Consider the following 16,707-nt stretch of genomic DNA (forward strand, 5'->3'; position numbering starts at 1 on the left):
TTTTAGACATTTCAGGTGAGTTAAGAAGCTGTGGAAGTACAAACATTTACAATAAATTAAGACTTCAAGCTGAGAGTCTGAATATAGTGCTCTATTAATGAGTTGGCTTCAAAAATAAACATGGAGGACTTCCCTGGAGGTCCAGTGCTTAAGATTCTATATTTCTACTACATCAGGTTTGATCTCTGGTCAGGAAACTAAAATCCCACATGGTGAGTAGCCAAAAAATAAATAAATAAATAAATAAAAGCTATGTGGTGTTGAAGGGAGCATAATACATGTAAAGATATTTTGAGAAAGGCATAAAATCCCATCTGCATGTATATGGGGTAAGGGGGGTGGGGAGATGGTTACATGTCCATTACAGAATGTGGACAAATGTCCAAAGGAGACCCCATTGGGAAAGAGAAGACTCCCAAGTTAACCATCTCCAAATCTATTCATCTAGAATAGAGCATTATTCTGCCCCTAAATCCCCAAGCGAGCCCTATCAAAGCCACAAGGCAATGGGCAAGGCTAGAACAGACTTCCTCCCATTAAAGATTTTGCTTTCTGGTTCTTCTCACCTCTTGGTACCTGCTGCCCATCTGGGAAGATAAAGACTCACCTGGAATCCTGTAAGCAGGTTGCTTCTTGGCCATCCTTTCAGATTTGGGCCTCCTCTGTTGCTTCTCTGCAAAGTCAGATACTGTGGTGAGGTTTTGCATGGTGCCCAGGGCCCCCTCGGAAGCCCTTCTGATTGGCTGGGCTGTATCTACAGAGGATGAAATTGAGCCCAATGAGAGTGAAAAAAGCTTGATAAAACCTTGTTTCTCACCCTTATACTTCTGTGAGGAAGAGGTTCTTCTCAGTCGGACTCCAAAAACCTTTTCAACATCAGCCCCGTTGTTGGATGAATCTGAATGGCTGTTATTTTGATCATCACTCTCAGGAACTTCCTCCTGAGAAGAACTGCTTCCAGAAGTGGGCGCTTGCAAGAAAGGAGTATTGGCCAGCATGAGCTTGGTAGGGCCAGTTGTGATGTTCTTAGTGAGGTATTCAGAGCTTTGGCTGGGTTTCTTGATTTTGCTTGGAGAAGCCAGGTCTCTGGGTAGAGACCAGCAGCTAGGTTCACTCTCCAAAGTGGTTCCTTCAGCAGCAGCACTCACGGGACTTGGATAAACCTGTTGCTGATGTTCAGGGTCTGCAGGAGCCTGAAAAACTTTTTTGGGAGGCAGATGCTGCTCAGAGCTGCTCCACTTCACAGGTGCACTCACTGGGCCTGTTGAGAGCATCAGTGGCTGAAACTCAGCTCCATCTTTGACTTGGCTGGGGAGTTTGCCAGGCAGCCACTCTTCACAACTCTTCCATTCTTCAGGAGAGCTCTCAGAAGCTGAGGAGGTTTCTTGCTGGTACTCAGACTTCCCCAGTGTCTGGGCAAGATGTCTGGGAGGCAGCTGCTCTTTAAAACTGCCCAGCTTCAGAGGAGCACTCTCTGAATGGGAGAGGACTTCTTGCAGGCCTTTGGGCTTCCCCAAGCTTGGTAAAAGGCTTTTCATGGGCGCTTGCTTCAAAGAAATGGCTGCCTCAACATCGGTACTCTCCCAGCCTGAGGAAACTTGCTGCTCAACTTTCAGCTTCAATGATTTGGAAGGTAGATTTGAAGATGAAGGATCCATGTGAGTTCCCTCCTCTGTACCAGGCCTCTCTGAAAAGACATGCTGTGCCATATACTTCACAAATGACTGAGAAGGACGCTTGACAATCACTGATTTCTTAGGTATGACTTCTTTATCAGCCATGCTCTCTAGACGTGAGGACATCTCCAGAACCCTAGACTTTTTAAGCACTTGGCTGAAATATATGGAAGGCGGTGGCCTTCCAGAAATGCCCACTTTGGCAGCAGCAGTCTCAAAACCCAATGATATTTGCTGGACTTTCTGTCTCACAGTGGAGTAGGGATGTTTGTCAGGCAGCAGCTCGGTAGATGCATCCCCTTCAGTGTTGACACTGTCTGGACTTTCAGAGATTGCTTGTTTGACTCCTGCTCTCATCGAGGCCTGAGAAGTCCTTCTGGGAGGCAGTGGCTCCATGGTAATGCCCCACTCGAAGGCAGCGCTCTCTGGACCTTCAGAGGCTGGTTGCTCAAACATGGGGATCTCCCAGGACTGCTGGATGGTGAGTCTGGGAGGCACAGGCACCCCCGGACCGCTCCACTCTGTGGGAGCACTCACAGACTCCAGTGGAATGATCTGTGGCTGGAATTTAGACTTCACAAAGGGCTGGGGAGGTGGCACCTCCACAAAGCTGCCCTCCCCAACAGCAGTGCTCACCAAGGTTTTCTGGGTTCGAGGATTTGTCAAGGACTGGGGAGGATATTTGGGGAGCAATTTCTCCACCAGACTGATCTTCTGAGCAACAGAACCCTCCAAGCCTGCAAATACACTCTGTTCAGCTTCAGAATAAGTCACAGAGACTTGTTGCTGGGCTAGAGCTCTCATCGGGGGCTGAGAATGATGCTTGGCAAGCAGTGGCTTCATAGAAGTGCTCTTCTCAACCACAGTGCTTTCTGCACCCATGAAGTCTTGGTACTCAATTGCTGGCCTCACCGCGGCCTGGGAAGGACATGGGAAAGTCAGCAAGTGTACAGGTGTGGTCTTCTCAACATCGGGGCTCTCTGGACGTGCAGAGCTTTCTTGCTGAGCTGCTGGTTTCACTGAAGGCTGAGAAGGATGTCTTGGAGGCAGCACGCCTGCAGAAGTCATCGTTTTAAGTGTCATCACTCCTGGGTCCAAGGAGACTGGTGGCTCAACTTTTGGCCTCATCAGGCGCTTAGAAGTCACTCTGGGAGGCAGTGGCTCCATGGAAATGCCCCACTCGATGGCTGCGCTCTCTGGGCCTGTGGAGGCGGGTTGCTTGAATTTAGGGCTCACCCAGGACTGGAAAGTGTCCCTGGGAGGCACCTGCCACTCAGAAGCACCCTGCACTTCAGGTATGGTCTTTGAAGCCAGGGAGACTTCTTTGGGGTCTTTAGGCTTTGGCACAGCCTGGGCAGAGGATCCCATGGCCTGGGCAGGGGGTCCGGGAGACCCCCCTTCCTTGGTATCATTGGCACTGTTGTACTTCTCCACATAATGATTTGATCCCATGGAGACTTTGTCTTCAGGCTCCCCCACAGCCTGAGAAACACATGTGGGAGTCGGTGGCTCATTAGAACCACTCATCTGTCCCAAGAAACCCAATTTTGTGAAGACTTCTTGGCCATCTTTGGACTTGCTCAGGGGCTGGAGAGAGGGTGTGGGAGCCTGGTGCTGCTCGAAATCACTGCCCTCTTTGGAAGTGCTCTTGGAATCAGAGAAGATAGCTGTGGCTTTGGACTTCCCCGAGGACTGTGAAGAATACCTAGGGGCCTGCTGCTGCTCGCGACTGCTCAGCTCCACAGCTGAACCTTTTGATTCTGGGAAGACTTCTTCATTCCTGTGCATCTTGGAGGGTGGGGAAGAATGTCCAGGAGCCAGCTGTTGCTCAGAATCACTGCCCTCCTCTGACGTGCTCTTGGAATCTGAGATGATGACTGTAGGTTTTGACTTCCCGAAGGACCATGAAAGGCTTCTGGGAGGTGGTCTCCTGGCACAAAAGGCTCCCTCCACCAAGGCACTCACGCTCCTGGAGATCCTCGCTGTTAAGGCCTGCAGAACACTTCTGGTAGGCTTTTCTTTGAGGGTCTCTTGAGCGGACTTCATTTTAAATTGGATACTTTTCACATCAAAGCCAGAAGCTTCTTCCTTTTCAGGCTGGCTCTGAGAAGGCTCCATAAACATCTGATCATCCACTGCCACCGAGAGAGGATCTTGGGGTGTAGATGGCCTTCCGGCCACATGTGATAGAGCAGCCCCGGCTTCTGGCTTCTTGGCTCCAGAAGTCCCATTTTCATGGGATGTTGACAGACCACCCACCACGGGCTCTTCCATGTCTTCAGGCTTGAGTTGTGATATTGATGCTTTTCTGGTTTCAGAATCTGCATCAGCAATTCCCCTTCCTGGGTCATTTTTACCTGACAGCAGCTCCTGAGGAGTAGTGCTTTCTGTCTGTGGTGTTGTGAGCTGCTCCATGACTTGCTTCTCTAAGGACAGTTGCCAGAAATGGCAATCCCTGGCGTTCTTATCAGCAGGTGGGGACCCAGCTCCATCACTTAGGCCAAGCACTCCAGTGGATTGTTCAAAGCTTCTTCCTTTGGATCCACACTCGTTCATTCCTGAAGTACTTGAGCTTTTCTTTCCACGGCGTTTCATGTATGCTGCTGGAAATGGGTAACTCTGACTCTCAGTAGCATCTGTGTTTATAGCCGGATCCATTGTCTTCTGTTTAGCAATCTCAATCTTGTTGCTCTGTTCCTGGCTTGAGGCACCTGTACCAAACAGAAGGAAAGGAAAAATGTGTTCTTTTGATTATCTAAAATAAGAATACTCTGCCTTGTCCCAGTGGGTACCTGTTTGCTATTGAATTCCCTAGTGTGGAGAAGTAGCTACTCAGAAGATAGAGAACGACTAGGTCACTGTTAGCCTTCTGCATTTGGAAATTTTTAAATATAAGTGAAATTCAGTTTTATGAACTGATTCCAAGGTTGGCACATCACCATCATATCAACAGTCTGTTCCACCATTAGAAGTGAGACACATCAAAAAGCAATTTTTGAACTTGTAACAATTACCTTTTAGGAAACTGACTGGGGCAGGGTGAAAGGAAATTTTACTTCCTCCTTAGTATTTATATTTTCTACTTAATTCTACTTAATTTTAACATGATATACAGGTATTTTTATTTTTTTAAGAAAGGTGTCAACAGGGGTTTATCTGCAAGGTAGGATTATGCCTTCCCCACTTCTTCTGCTTTCAACTCTATTAAAATGATCTAACATAATATACATGCAAAGAAATTCTTGAAAAGCCTTAACATTTGCACTGATCCACAGGCCTCAGGTCAAACACAAGGCAGCAGTTCTACAGGTTGATCTTCTCTTCCCTAGTAATATTACTATGTGTGTTCAGTCATGTCCTACTCTTTGCAACCCCATGGACTGTAGCCCTCCAGGCCCCTCTGTCCATGGGATTTCCCAGGCAAGAATACTGGAGTGGGTTGCTATACCCTCCTCCAGAGAATCCATGTCTCCTGCACTGGCAGGCGGGATTTTTCAGTTCAGTTCAGTTCAGTCGCTCAGTCGTGTCTGGCTCTTTGTGACCCCATGGACTGCAGCACGGCAGGCCTCCCTGTCCATCACCAACTCCTGGAGTCCACTCAAACTCATGTCCATTGAGTCGGTGATGCCATCCAGCCATCTCATCCTCTGTTGTCCCCTTCGCCTCCCGCCTTCAATCTTTCCCAGCATCAAGGTCTTTTCAAAAGAGTCAGCTCTTTGCATCAGGTGGCCAAAGTATTGGTTTTTTACCACTCACTTTAATCCCTGGGTGAGAGGGCCTTGGCCACCTCCCCTCCCTCATCATCCACTGGTCTCTAGCTCCATCTAGTGGTTACACATTTAGAATCTAGAACTGGGCAAGGTTGGGGTTGTGGGGGTGGAGGGTGCAGGGAGCTGCACTCCAAACCACTCCCATGACATGGAAAATCAATGTATCTGCCCTCCTGGACACCCGAGTAAGTTTTATCCTCTGTGTAAAAGGGACAGCTATTAAAAATAAATATGAAAAGAGGATAAAAAGAAAGTTAAAAGTCACTCACTTAATTTCTTTGTTGCTGTTATATACAAAAGTTTTGTGGTTTTGTTACTCTTCGTGGGAAAATGTTTTTAGAGGTATCCTGACTTTGAACCCACTTGTGAAACCCTTTATGGCAAAAATATGAAATAACTATTTGACTTAATTTGTGGAATAGGAATTTTGGTTTTCCAAGTGTTGCTGGAAATTAGATTGTCATCAGCTGGAGCCAATACACACACACACAAACACACAGAGTGATTTTTCACTCCAGTGGTATTTTTTGTTTGGGGGTTTGATAGGTGTTGGCTGCCAAGGGCATCTGCGGCTGTCCAAGCCCTCTTTGTCCATGGATAAGGGAACTGGTCTCACTGTTAACACAAGACCTTTTCTCTCTATTAGAAGAGAAAAGCAACTTTTAAAAAACAGGCTTTTTTTCCACCAATTCTGTTATTGTGGTCTGGTTTTGTTGCTGTGGGGGAAAGCTGAAGGGGAAATCACTGGCTGCCCTCAGATATCTGGGCTCACTGAAGAACTTGGCATGGACATTAGAGGTGGAGAGGATTAAACAAACTGACTGACAAATATGCACAAAATGCCTCTCTGGTTGGAAATTCATTTAGGTAAAATAGGAAGCCAGGTATGGCCTTTTACCTAACACAAGTGGCAACTATATTAAATGGGCAGTTCAAACGGAGAAACTTGGACCATATTAATATGCATCTTAAATTTTAAGCCCTCAGAAGATCAAGGATAGAGGCCTGGGAAATAATCCATTACATAGTTCTTGTCACATAGCACTGTGCCATTAAGCTTGAGTATGTGTTTATGGATGACGGCGAAGATATGCCAACCTGCACTGTCTTTTTTCGGCTTCTTTTCGTCAGCTTCTTTTGGTTTGGTTGCGCTTTTCTCTTCAGAAGCCACTGGGAGGCTTGGCTCCTCCTGTTTTGGTTTCACCTAGAAGAAGGAAAGACTTTGAATCAGGCTGAAATGCTCTCCATCCACCCCTGCATGGTTGCCAAAGAAAAAAATCATCAGGAAAAAAAAAGTCCTTGCTATCCAAAAGGCTGTGTTGGGAACATAACAATACCATTCACAATGGAAATTATTTCAGTAGTATCCATAACCTGGTGATCATTTTACCTACTGGCAGTACTTCATTTAGACTTGCAGTTTCTGGTCTCTGAGTGATATGCTGCAGGGAACTCTTGAAAACACCTCAGAAACCACTGACCCACACTGCAAGGCCATCAATCTGATGATGGGGCTGTGGGGCCTGATAACAATCATGACATACATCTAAAGGCAAACATACAGCTCTATGTTACCACTCAAAGTGCCTTGGTAAACAGACTCAGCTCAAAATTATTTACTTTTGAATGGATCAAGTCAGATAGACCTGGGTTCAGATCTCTGCTCCATCATGTGCTCTCCGTATGATCTTGGGCAAGTTACTCTCTATATCTCTGTCCACATCTATAAATTAAGAGTAAGGGGAACCCTCCCGTGGGACTTGCAGACCTAAGAAATTCCAAAGCAGGGAGCCAGTAGCAGCAGCCTCTCTGTCATAAAGGATCCTGAACACTTTTATTTTCATTCATCCATGTGTCAGGGAGAGAGGCAAAAGGAAGAAGTAGATGCCCTGACCTTGTTAGAGAGTGCTGCCCAGGCCTTACCTCAATTAGGCAATGCAGAAAGAAGGGTCTTGCTAAATCTTCCTTCATCAACATTCCCTATATGTCCCGGTTTGTGGTGAAGTGTCCAGGTGATCATGCATATACAGGACTTTATGTATATGGCCTAGTGATTGATCACCCTCTGCTTGACATTGAACCAAGGAGATTCTCTCAGTGCTACTAGAAGTCCTCCTTCCTCCTAGGCCCACTGTTCTGCCAGCTGTTCTTTGATCTTATACTTTATTTTCTTACTAAAGCAAAACTGCAATGTTTAAGCTAGGGGCAACATGATGGGGGTGAAAATAGAACTGAACCGGAAGTCAGAAGATGGGGTTCTGGTCCTACTTCTGCCATTACCAGAGTGTATGACCTTGGACATCTATTTGTGCTTTAATGTCCTTCCCGGTAAAATGCCTGCAACTATTAAATCTTTTCATCTCCTCCATCTCTGATTTATAGCCATTTACTTATAGCCGAGAGTTACCGAGGCTAAAGACTCAGCCAAGTGAATCTTCCAGCTAACTGACACATTCTTTACCAAATTTTAAAAATTCTTTGTTGTTGTCATTCAGTAATTAAGTCATGTCCGACTCTTTGTGACCCCATGGACTGTAGCATGCCAGACTCCTCTGTCATTCACTATCTCCTAGAGTTTGCTCAAACTCATGTTTATTGAGTTGGTGATGCCATCCAATGATCTCATCCTCTGTCACCCCCTTCTCTTGCCCTCAACCTTTCCCAGCATCAGGGTATTTTCCAATGAGTCGGCTCTTTGCATCAGGTGGCCAAAGCATTGGAGCTTCAGCTTCAGCATCAGCCTTTCCAATGAATAGTCAGAGTTGATTTCCTTTATGATTGACTGATTTGATCTCCTTGCTGTCCAAGGGACTCTCTAGAGTCTTCTCCAGCACATTTCGAAAGCATCAATTCTTTGGTGTTCAGTCTTTTTTATGGTTCAACTCTCACATCCATACGTAACTACTGGAAAAAACCTTAGCTTTGACTATATGGACTTTTGTCAGCAAAGTGATGTCTCTGCTTTTTAATACATTGTCTAGGTTTGTCATAGCTTTTCTTCCAAGGAGCTTTCAATTTTAATTTCATGGCTGCAGTCACTCTCCACAGTGATTTTGGAGCCCAGGAAAATAAAATCTGCCACTGTTTCCATTTTTCCCCATTATTTGCCATGAAGGGAAATGCTGATGGGACTGAATGACATGATCTTAGTTTTTTGAATGTTGAATTTTAAGCCAGCTTTTTCACTCCCCTCTTTCACCTTTGTCAAAGAGGCTGTTTAGTTCCTCTTTGCTTTCTGCCCTTAGTGGGTATCATCTACATATCTGAGGTTGTTGGTATTTCTCCCAGCAACTTTTTTTTAAAATTTTATTTATTTTTTAATTGAAGGATAATTGCTTTACAGAATTGTGTTGGTTTCTGCCAAACATCAACATGAATCAGTCATAGATATGTATATCTCCCAGCAATCTTGATTCCAGCTTGTGACTCATCTAGCCCAGCATTTCGCATGATGTACTCTGCCTATAAGTTAAATAAGCAGGGTGACAATATACAGCCTTGACGTACTTCTTTCCCAATTTTGAACCAGTCTGTTGCTCCATGTCTGGTTCTAACTGTTGCTTCTTGACTTGCATACAGATTTCTCACGAGCCAGGTAAGGTGGTCTGGTATTCCCATCTCTTTAAGAATTTTCCACAGTTTGTTGTGATTTGCACAGTCAAAGGCTTTTGCAGTCAACAAAGCAGAAGTAGATGTTTTTCTGGAATTCCCTTGCTTTTTCAATGATCCAATGGATGTTAGCAATTTGATCTCTAGTTACTCTGCCTTTTCTAAATCTAGCTTGTACATCTGGAAGTTCTTGATTTAATTCTTAGTTTTTAGTAAAAAAATGTTTTTCAAAGGAATTACTTCCCTATCTTCCTAAACACAGATCAGGGAATATAGTCCAAATTTTCTTGATGATTTGGATGAGTAGTGAACGTGACCTATTGCACTGGATGCTGATACAGTGTGGCCCTGATAGAGGTGGGCGAGGTTCTTCATCCCTATACTAAAGGACCCCAGATAGTTTGTGTCATTTCTTTCTGCTGTCAACTGTCACTTCTCTTTGGTATCAGATCTGATTTTGGTCTGTGGCCATGTTTTAAACATAATTAGCTTGCCTAAGTGTGCTAGAAAGCATAAGAACTTGGCGACCTGTATGTGACACGGAGAGGTCTTTGGAGGGGTTAATAGCTGAGTTCTAAATGCTTGGCATTGCTGGAAGCCTGACCTCCAAAGAAGTGGAACAGTGCTGCCAATTGTAACTCATGGGTCTTATCTGATTCATAATTAAAAAGAATCCTGATCTGGGCTATGATTGAATGTCTTCTACAAAGAACACTGAGTAAATTCCCAGATACTAAGCCAGTAAGCAATTTCTTAGGAGTTAGGTCACTCTTGCTACTTTCTTCCATCCCTTTTATGTAAGTTCCATCTATGTAGAACATCCCAGGCACTAGACACAAGTATGCTCACCTCTGTCCAGGGCTGTCAAACCTGGGACAGTGTCCTTGACTTCACCATCCCTACTTAGGGTATGGATCCCCCAAACCATACCACTTCCCTAGGAGCAGTTTGCAAAGGTTGGAACTCATCTTTTTGGGGGGTGGGGCATGAGTGCAGCTTGCAGGTTCTGCTTCCCTGACTTTAGATTGAACCCAAGCCACAGCAGTGAAAGCCTAGAATCCTAACCACCAGGGAACTCCTGGAACTCACATTTTCTTATATGAGAGTGTATTCCCAGGCCTCCTGAAGGACTTACAGTCACCTGGATGCTCTTCTTTTGTTTCCAGGGATTTAAAGCCATCTTGTATTGAGCAGCTGAGGAATCCAAACAGCTCTGGGTGGTGGCTGGGGTGTTGAAGCCAACAGGCACCTGGGTGCTGCTGGACAAGGAGGGCATGGCAAACGTGATCAAGGACTGTGAGCGAACCAATCCAGACGAAGGCTCAAAGGCACTCTGGAGAGAGTAGGAAAAGAGAAATGAGTCAGCTCTGTATGCTGGCCTTGGTCTCAAAGTTAGAAATTCCTCTGGCTGAAGAAACATTGCTAGAGAAATCCTTCATGATCTGCTGTCCCTTGTTCCTACAGCTAGAGTCAAGCTTCTGGTCAGTGGGCCCCTTGGAGGCAAGGTGCACAATTTCAACTGGTTCCCTTGCAGGTGAAAACAAGAAACAAGATGTTCAGGTTGCTCCCCTGCTTACAATGCATTCTTTTGCTCTCAGGATAGGAACCCCACCATTATACGGAGTTTACAAGGTCAGAGGTTTTGCATGTTCTCTTGTCCTGTACCCCTCTTATATTACAGAAGGGGCTGACTGGGGTGAGAGGCACAATCTATGTCAGTAAAACCCGTCAGAGCTCAGCGATTTCTCCATAGGAGTGCTCGGAGGAAGAAATCTGGTTGGAAGAGGGTTTGTCTGAAAGCTACGTTTGCACAGACAGTACACTACCTTATATTTACGGCTTCTGGATGCAAGGCTGATGGCAGTGCCCAGAGGGATGGAGTGTGCCACCACCAATGGGGTGGGGATGGAGCCTGTCACCTTGTCCTTGCATGGCTGGCCTCTATGCCTCCAAACTATCTGGCCCAGGGGCTCCTAGTTGGCTTCCTCTGTAGGACTTTCAAAGTAGTCTCCTCCAGGCTTCTTTTTTTTAATTAATTTTTTTTATTGAAGGATAATTGCTTTACAGCTCCAGGCTTCTTGACATGGCTTTTTCTACACCTTGAAGAGACACCCCAGAGCACCTCCTCTTTCTAAGAAGTTCCAGGTATTTGTGCTAGCAGAAGCCCCTTTGAAGTCAAGGTGATGACCCCCCTCTCTCCTGGATGTCAGTGGCAAATGATGCTCTTTAGCAGGTAGACAGAAGTCCATGTGTGTTTATTCACTAGTTCTTCCCAAACTAGCTTTATGCAGTGCCAGGGTATTTGCAGCTTTCACATCCCTTCACATTTCCCCCTGACTGTCATATGTTGATCCAGTGATAACCTTAGTTACTATCTTAGCTCCCAATATGGTTCTTTTATGGCCTGTGATTCCAATGCCTGGGGACTTAATATAGCTAGCGGGTCAGACTGATGATACATTCAGCTCACCATCCTCTTGTTGATTCTAGGAAAGGGAGCGGAATGATACAGTTATATTTGTGGGATCCATCACACAAAATATAGAGTGGTCCCAAGCCTTTTCTAACTTCTTTAGGTAACTTCCATCCATGAATGTATATAACAACACCTCATCCTGACACTATTAATTTATCTTTAGCTTGTATTATCTCTTGGAATTATGAACTTAATACTCAGTATACAGACTAGTGGCTCTTATTTTATTGTTCTGAATATTTTTTTTCATGCTTCAGAGTGGTCTTAGGGTTCTGGTCTTTGGGGACTGGATGGCAACATCTGTGCCCCCACTAACTTCACATGATCTGTCTCTCCAATGCCTCTCTGACCGTGGCTTTTACCACTTTCTGTTCCAGACCCAATGTTGGTTTGCTGTTCTTCAAACATTCCTTGCATACTCTTCCCTCAAGGCATTTTCACTTGCTGTTTCTGCGCTTCCCCCATGTCAGTGTTAGCTCACCCACTCCCTTCAGGTCTGGATACAAAAGCCACCTTCTCAGTGACACTTTCCCCGGCCAACTTATTTGAAATGTTAGCCTTCTACACTGACACTTCACAATCTCCCTCCATGGGTTATTTTTTTCCTCCTTGGCATTTTTTATCACTGTCTAACATATTGAGAAGGCGATGGCACCCCACTCCAGTACTCTTGCCTGGAAAATCCCATGGGCAGGGGAGCCTGGTAGGCTGCAGTCCATGGGGTCGCTAGGAGTCAGACATGACTGAGCAACTTCCTTTTCACTTTTCACTTTCATGCATTGGAGAAGGAAATGGCAACCCACTCCAGTGTTCTTGCCTGGAGAATCCCAGGGGCAGGGGAGCCTGGTGGGCTGCCGTCTATGGGGTCGCACAGAGTCGGCACGACTGAAGCAACTTAGCAGCAGCAGCAGCAGCAGCAACATACTGTATGTTTTGCCTATTTTCTTGTTTATTGTCGATATCATGCCCCCCACTGCAATATAAACTCCATAAAGAAGAGTTTTCATCTGTTTTATTTACTGCTGTATTCCTAACACCTACAACTGTGCTTAGTACACAGTAGTTGCTCAATGAATGTTTGTTGACCGGGTGAATTAATTATGTTAAAAGCTCCAAAGAGACATTGACCTTCTAAGAGGTCGTCAGAGAAAGCTGCTCTGTTCTCTGTATCATTTTAGTTATTCTTTCTGAGACCCACTAGCTCCAGCCAAAGATAGATGGAAAAAGTCTCAGCAGTCTGTGGATCTAGAAATAAATTTGCTAGAGGATATCATATGATGCCTATTCAGCAAGTAAATACACACTTAATAAAGAAACATGTTCAATTCAGTTGTCATCCCAAATTTTGTAGCATAACACTATAGATAAAAGCACTGTTTCATGAAACACATTCTATAACATAACAAACAAATCGGGCTCAGCAAAATTCCAGCAGTTACTAGATTGAATGTATTTAGGAGATAGCTTATCTGTTCCCAATCACAGCCTAAGCCAAGAGTCCATCAAACTTAATAATGGACACTAGTCTCCTTATGCCTAATGGACTGTCATTAAGGAATATTTGAGCCTTCAGGCTATACACAGGCCCACAGCTACCCTCAAACCTGGACTAAAAATGAGAGTGTGAAGCCATCAAGCATCATCTCCACCTGATTATGGCACTCAAGCTCAGGCATGTGATTCAAAATAGCTGTAAGAGCATCTCTGTGGTTGGGTTTAGAGTATGTAAGTTGTATATATTTTACAACTTCCCTTAAACTCACCAGTGAATTAAATAAACTATTCAAATAAACTCTTTGGAATGCTGGGCAATATTTCTCAAAATATGGTCTGGGAATCCCCCCCAGTATCAGAATCACCTGGAGTGAGTGCTAAAAAAGCACTTTTACATTAAGATCTGATGAATAATTCTATCAGGGGAGGGGGCCTTACAATAGGCTGAACAGGTTCTCCAAGTGAGTCTTCTGGGGGCTAGAGTTGTGAACCACTGTCTAGTCCTCTGCCATGAAGAGAAAGGCTCCTATTTTCAAACAGAAGCACACCAAGCTCCTGAATAATCACATCAGGTGCCTTAGAACAGGAGGCAGCCATATCTGTTCCCTCTGGGAAGCGGGGTTCCTTCTTAGTCCCTGCTTTTCCTCCAGCCACATTAGTCAGGAGAAACCTAGAAAAGTTACCACAGGAATCAACCACAGGATTTTCCAGGCTTCCCAGGAAAAACAAACTGAATCCTTTCCTGAAAGAAAAGCAAGGAAATGGGACTCCTTCCTCTATTTTTCCTTTGCCATCCCTCCTGCAACCCCACTCCTCCTTCTCTGCACTCTGAGAGCCAACACACCCAAGGTGTATATTACTCAGGAAGGCCAAGACGTTTTCATTCCTTCTCCTGTGATTTAGAGGGGAGTTAGCACAGACAGCTTCTGATTAACAGCTGGAGCGAAATGAGCTCCTTTCACCTCAACATCTGGGAGATGTGCCAGGCCTGGCAGCTAATAACCCAGAACCTTCCTGGGGAAGGAACCTGGGTCAGGACTTCGGGCAGGGGAGGGGATCCTTCAGCACTGATTGTGAGGGGTGCTGGACAGTGATATGCTGTTAGTGGGGGTAAGGAGTGCTCTTTGAACAATTAAAACACATTTTAGCTCCTTTCCCCTTTCTGTCAAGTTTCTGGACCCTGTATAAAATTGTTCAATCAAACATGCACCCTTTTGATCATCCTTCTGATGGTTTCTTTGTCTGTTGTATGGTACCAGGGTTTTCCCATTTTCGTTTAACTATTGATAAGAAACACTTGAGTGGGGATAGAGATCAGTTTGGCTGCTTCTTGGAATATCAAACAAATCAAGCTCAGCAAAATTCTAGCAATTTCTAGATTCAGTGTGTGCAGGAGATAGCTTATCTGTTCCCAATTGTTATGTCTTAAATAATGGCATTGCTGCTGCTGCTGCTGCTGCTGCTGCTGCTGCTGCTGCTGCTGCTGCTGCTGCTGCTGCTGCTGCTGCTGCTGAGTCGCTTCAGTCATGTCCGACTCTGTGCAACCCCATAGACGGCAGCCCACCCGGCTCCCCTGTCCCTGGGATTCTCCAGGCAAGAATACTGGAGTGGGTCACCATTTCCTTCTCCAATGCATGAAGGTGAAAAATGAAAGTAAAGTCGCTCAGTCATGTCTGACTCCTAGCGACCCCATGGACTGCAGCCTACCAGGCTCCTCTGCCCATGGGATTTTCCAGGCAAGAGTACTGGAGTGGGGTGCCATCACCTTCTCTGAAATAATGGCATTACCTGGTGGCTATTTAGGCCAGATTTTATCAAGTCTTTGGCCTGAAAAGCTGTCACTTTAGGAAAAAAGCTCACTCTGAAACTATCTGGGAGGTTTTGACACTGGGATGCTAGGGAGCTAGGTTCTGTATGAGCCATTCAGCTGAAAGCTCCCAAGGCAAGTAGTCTTTGGAACATCTCCAGAAGAAGCAGCAGCTCTTGGTGGGAAAAGTGGTTCTCAGTAGGAGACTTCTCTGCCATGGTATGCTGGCACAGGATATGACTGGCTGTTAGGACTTTAATTTCCCAAGTGTGTCAAAGTACATTATGTGCTCATTCCTGGGAATTCCTGTACAGCTGCAGCCTCACTTAATTTCTGTTTCATAAAAGGTGTTGTGCCATTTTGCCATCCTGAAAGTTGTAGGAGGTAGAATTTCACATATCCCCTGGAGCTCCCTGCTATCTAAAGCTCCCCAGTTCCTTAAGTAGTATAGAGAATAAGAACATGAACTTTGGAGTCAAAAAGGCCTGAATTTGAGGTCCTAGCCAAGCAATTTTTAAAACTGTTTGAGCTCGGACAAGTTACTTAACCTCTTTGAGCCTCAGTTTCTATGTCTTTAATATAGGGATAACAATAATATATACTTTAGAGTGCTGTTTTTAAAATTAGATGAAATGATACATGTGAAGTGCCTTTCACACAGGAAAGTCTGAACAAGTATTAGCTGATATTGTTATTGGTGGGCATTGGTTGTCCAAATTTAGAGAACTGCTAGAGTGCACATGGCTGAGTGAAAACTGGTATGAATTTGGGGAGGAATCCTCAGCTTGAGTCCCAGCTGTATCTCTGATTGGCGCTGTGGCCTTGGTCAAGTCATTTCACCTCTCTGAACCTCAGTTTTTTCCACCCAAAATGGGAATAATAGTATCTTCCCTATCTACATTTCAGAGTTTTTGAGAGAATGAAAGGCACCTATATCTATGCAAAGTAACTTTGTAAGCTACAAATTTCTATGCAGCAATGGTGAAGTGGGCATTATGCTCTCTTCTGATGTATCAGAGGATTTTTAAGAATATTGTTCTGGGCTTCGGAGACCTATTTGTAAATAATAATGATGAATTATGAAGTAAGCCATCATGGGCAAAGCAAGAGACATGATAAGGGGAGAACCTTGCAGCAATCTAAATGAACTCTTCATTAGCCAATACAGTGGAATAACTGGAAGCTACTTAACCCCCACCATGTTAAATGTTAGCAACACTTATCCTGCAATGGGACTACAGTCTAGGCATTTAATCAGCTCAAGCTTTAAGCACCAAAATAACTGATACAGCTCTTTCTCAAGAGTGAAAATGCATGACTTCTTTTCCATACAATTGTTTTTCTCCATAAAAAGCCATATTGAGGAAAAATATTCTACGGACTCATTGGGGAATATGAAGTTGAGTCACTGATGAAGATGAACCGGGTTGGAAAGGTAGCAGGGGTCAGGGAAGCTCTAAGTAGGAGGATCCTCTGGTCTGAGGATGGGGAAGAAAGAGGGAACTTTGCTAAACTGGAACTGAAAGGGACAAGGCACACAACTCTTTACCCAAGGAAGTATGGAAGTAGTCTTAGACAACAAGGCCTTAAGGCAGTCCTTCCCATTCTGCCCCAGGGGTTTTGGAGGAAAAAGTAAGCTTTGGGTCCTTGAGAGATAACATGTATTTTTCCCTGTGTCACCAGTAGGAGGCAGCAGCTCAGAAAAGAAAGAAGAAAACAGCAAACTTGGAAAGACTCTGAGAGGGTAGTGTGTGTTAGTCACTCAGTCGTGTCCGACTCTTTGTGACCCCATGGACTGTAGCACACCAGGCTCCTCTGTCCATGGAATTATCCAGGCAAGAATATTGGAATGGGTTACCATTTCCTTCTCCAGGG

At 44.9% G+C, this 16,707-nt stretch overlaps 1 protein-coding gene across 1 annotated transcript in view; it reads right to left on the minus strand.

The window, feature by feature from the left end:
* KIAA1210 (KIAA1210 ortholog) overlaps nt 1-16,707 on the minus strand; it is a 46,267-nt gene that overhangs the window by 3,838 nt on the left and 25,722 nt on the right. The window contains exons 6-8 of the mRNA XM_052663834.1: nt 10,191-10,388; nt 6,545-6,650; nt 608-4,387 (exon numbers count right to left, since the gene is read on the minus strand). Of these exons, the coding sequence (XP_052519794.1) occupies nt 608-4,387; nt 6,545-6,650; nt 10,191-10,388 (4,084 nt within the window). The remainder of the gene's footprint in view (nt 1-607; nt 4,388-6,544; nt 6,651-10,190; nt 10,389-16,707) is intronic.

The sequence above is a fragment of the Budorcas taxicolor genome, chromosome X (assembly GCF_023091745.1).
Source record: "Budorcas taxicolor isolate Tak-1 chromosome X, Takin1.1, whole genome shotgun sequence".
NCBI lineage: Eukaryota > Metazoa > Chordata > Mammalia > Artiodactyla > Bovidae > Budorcas > Budorcas taxicolor.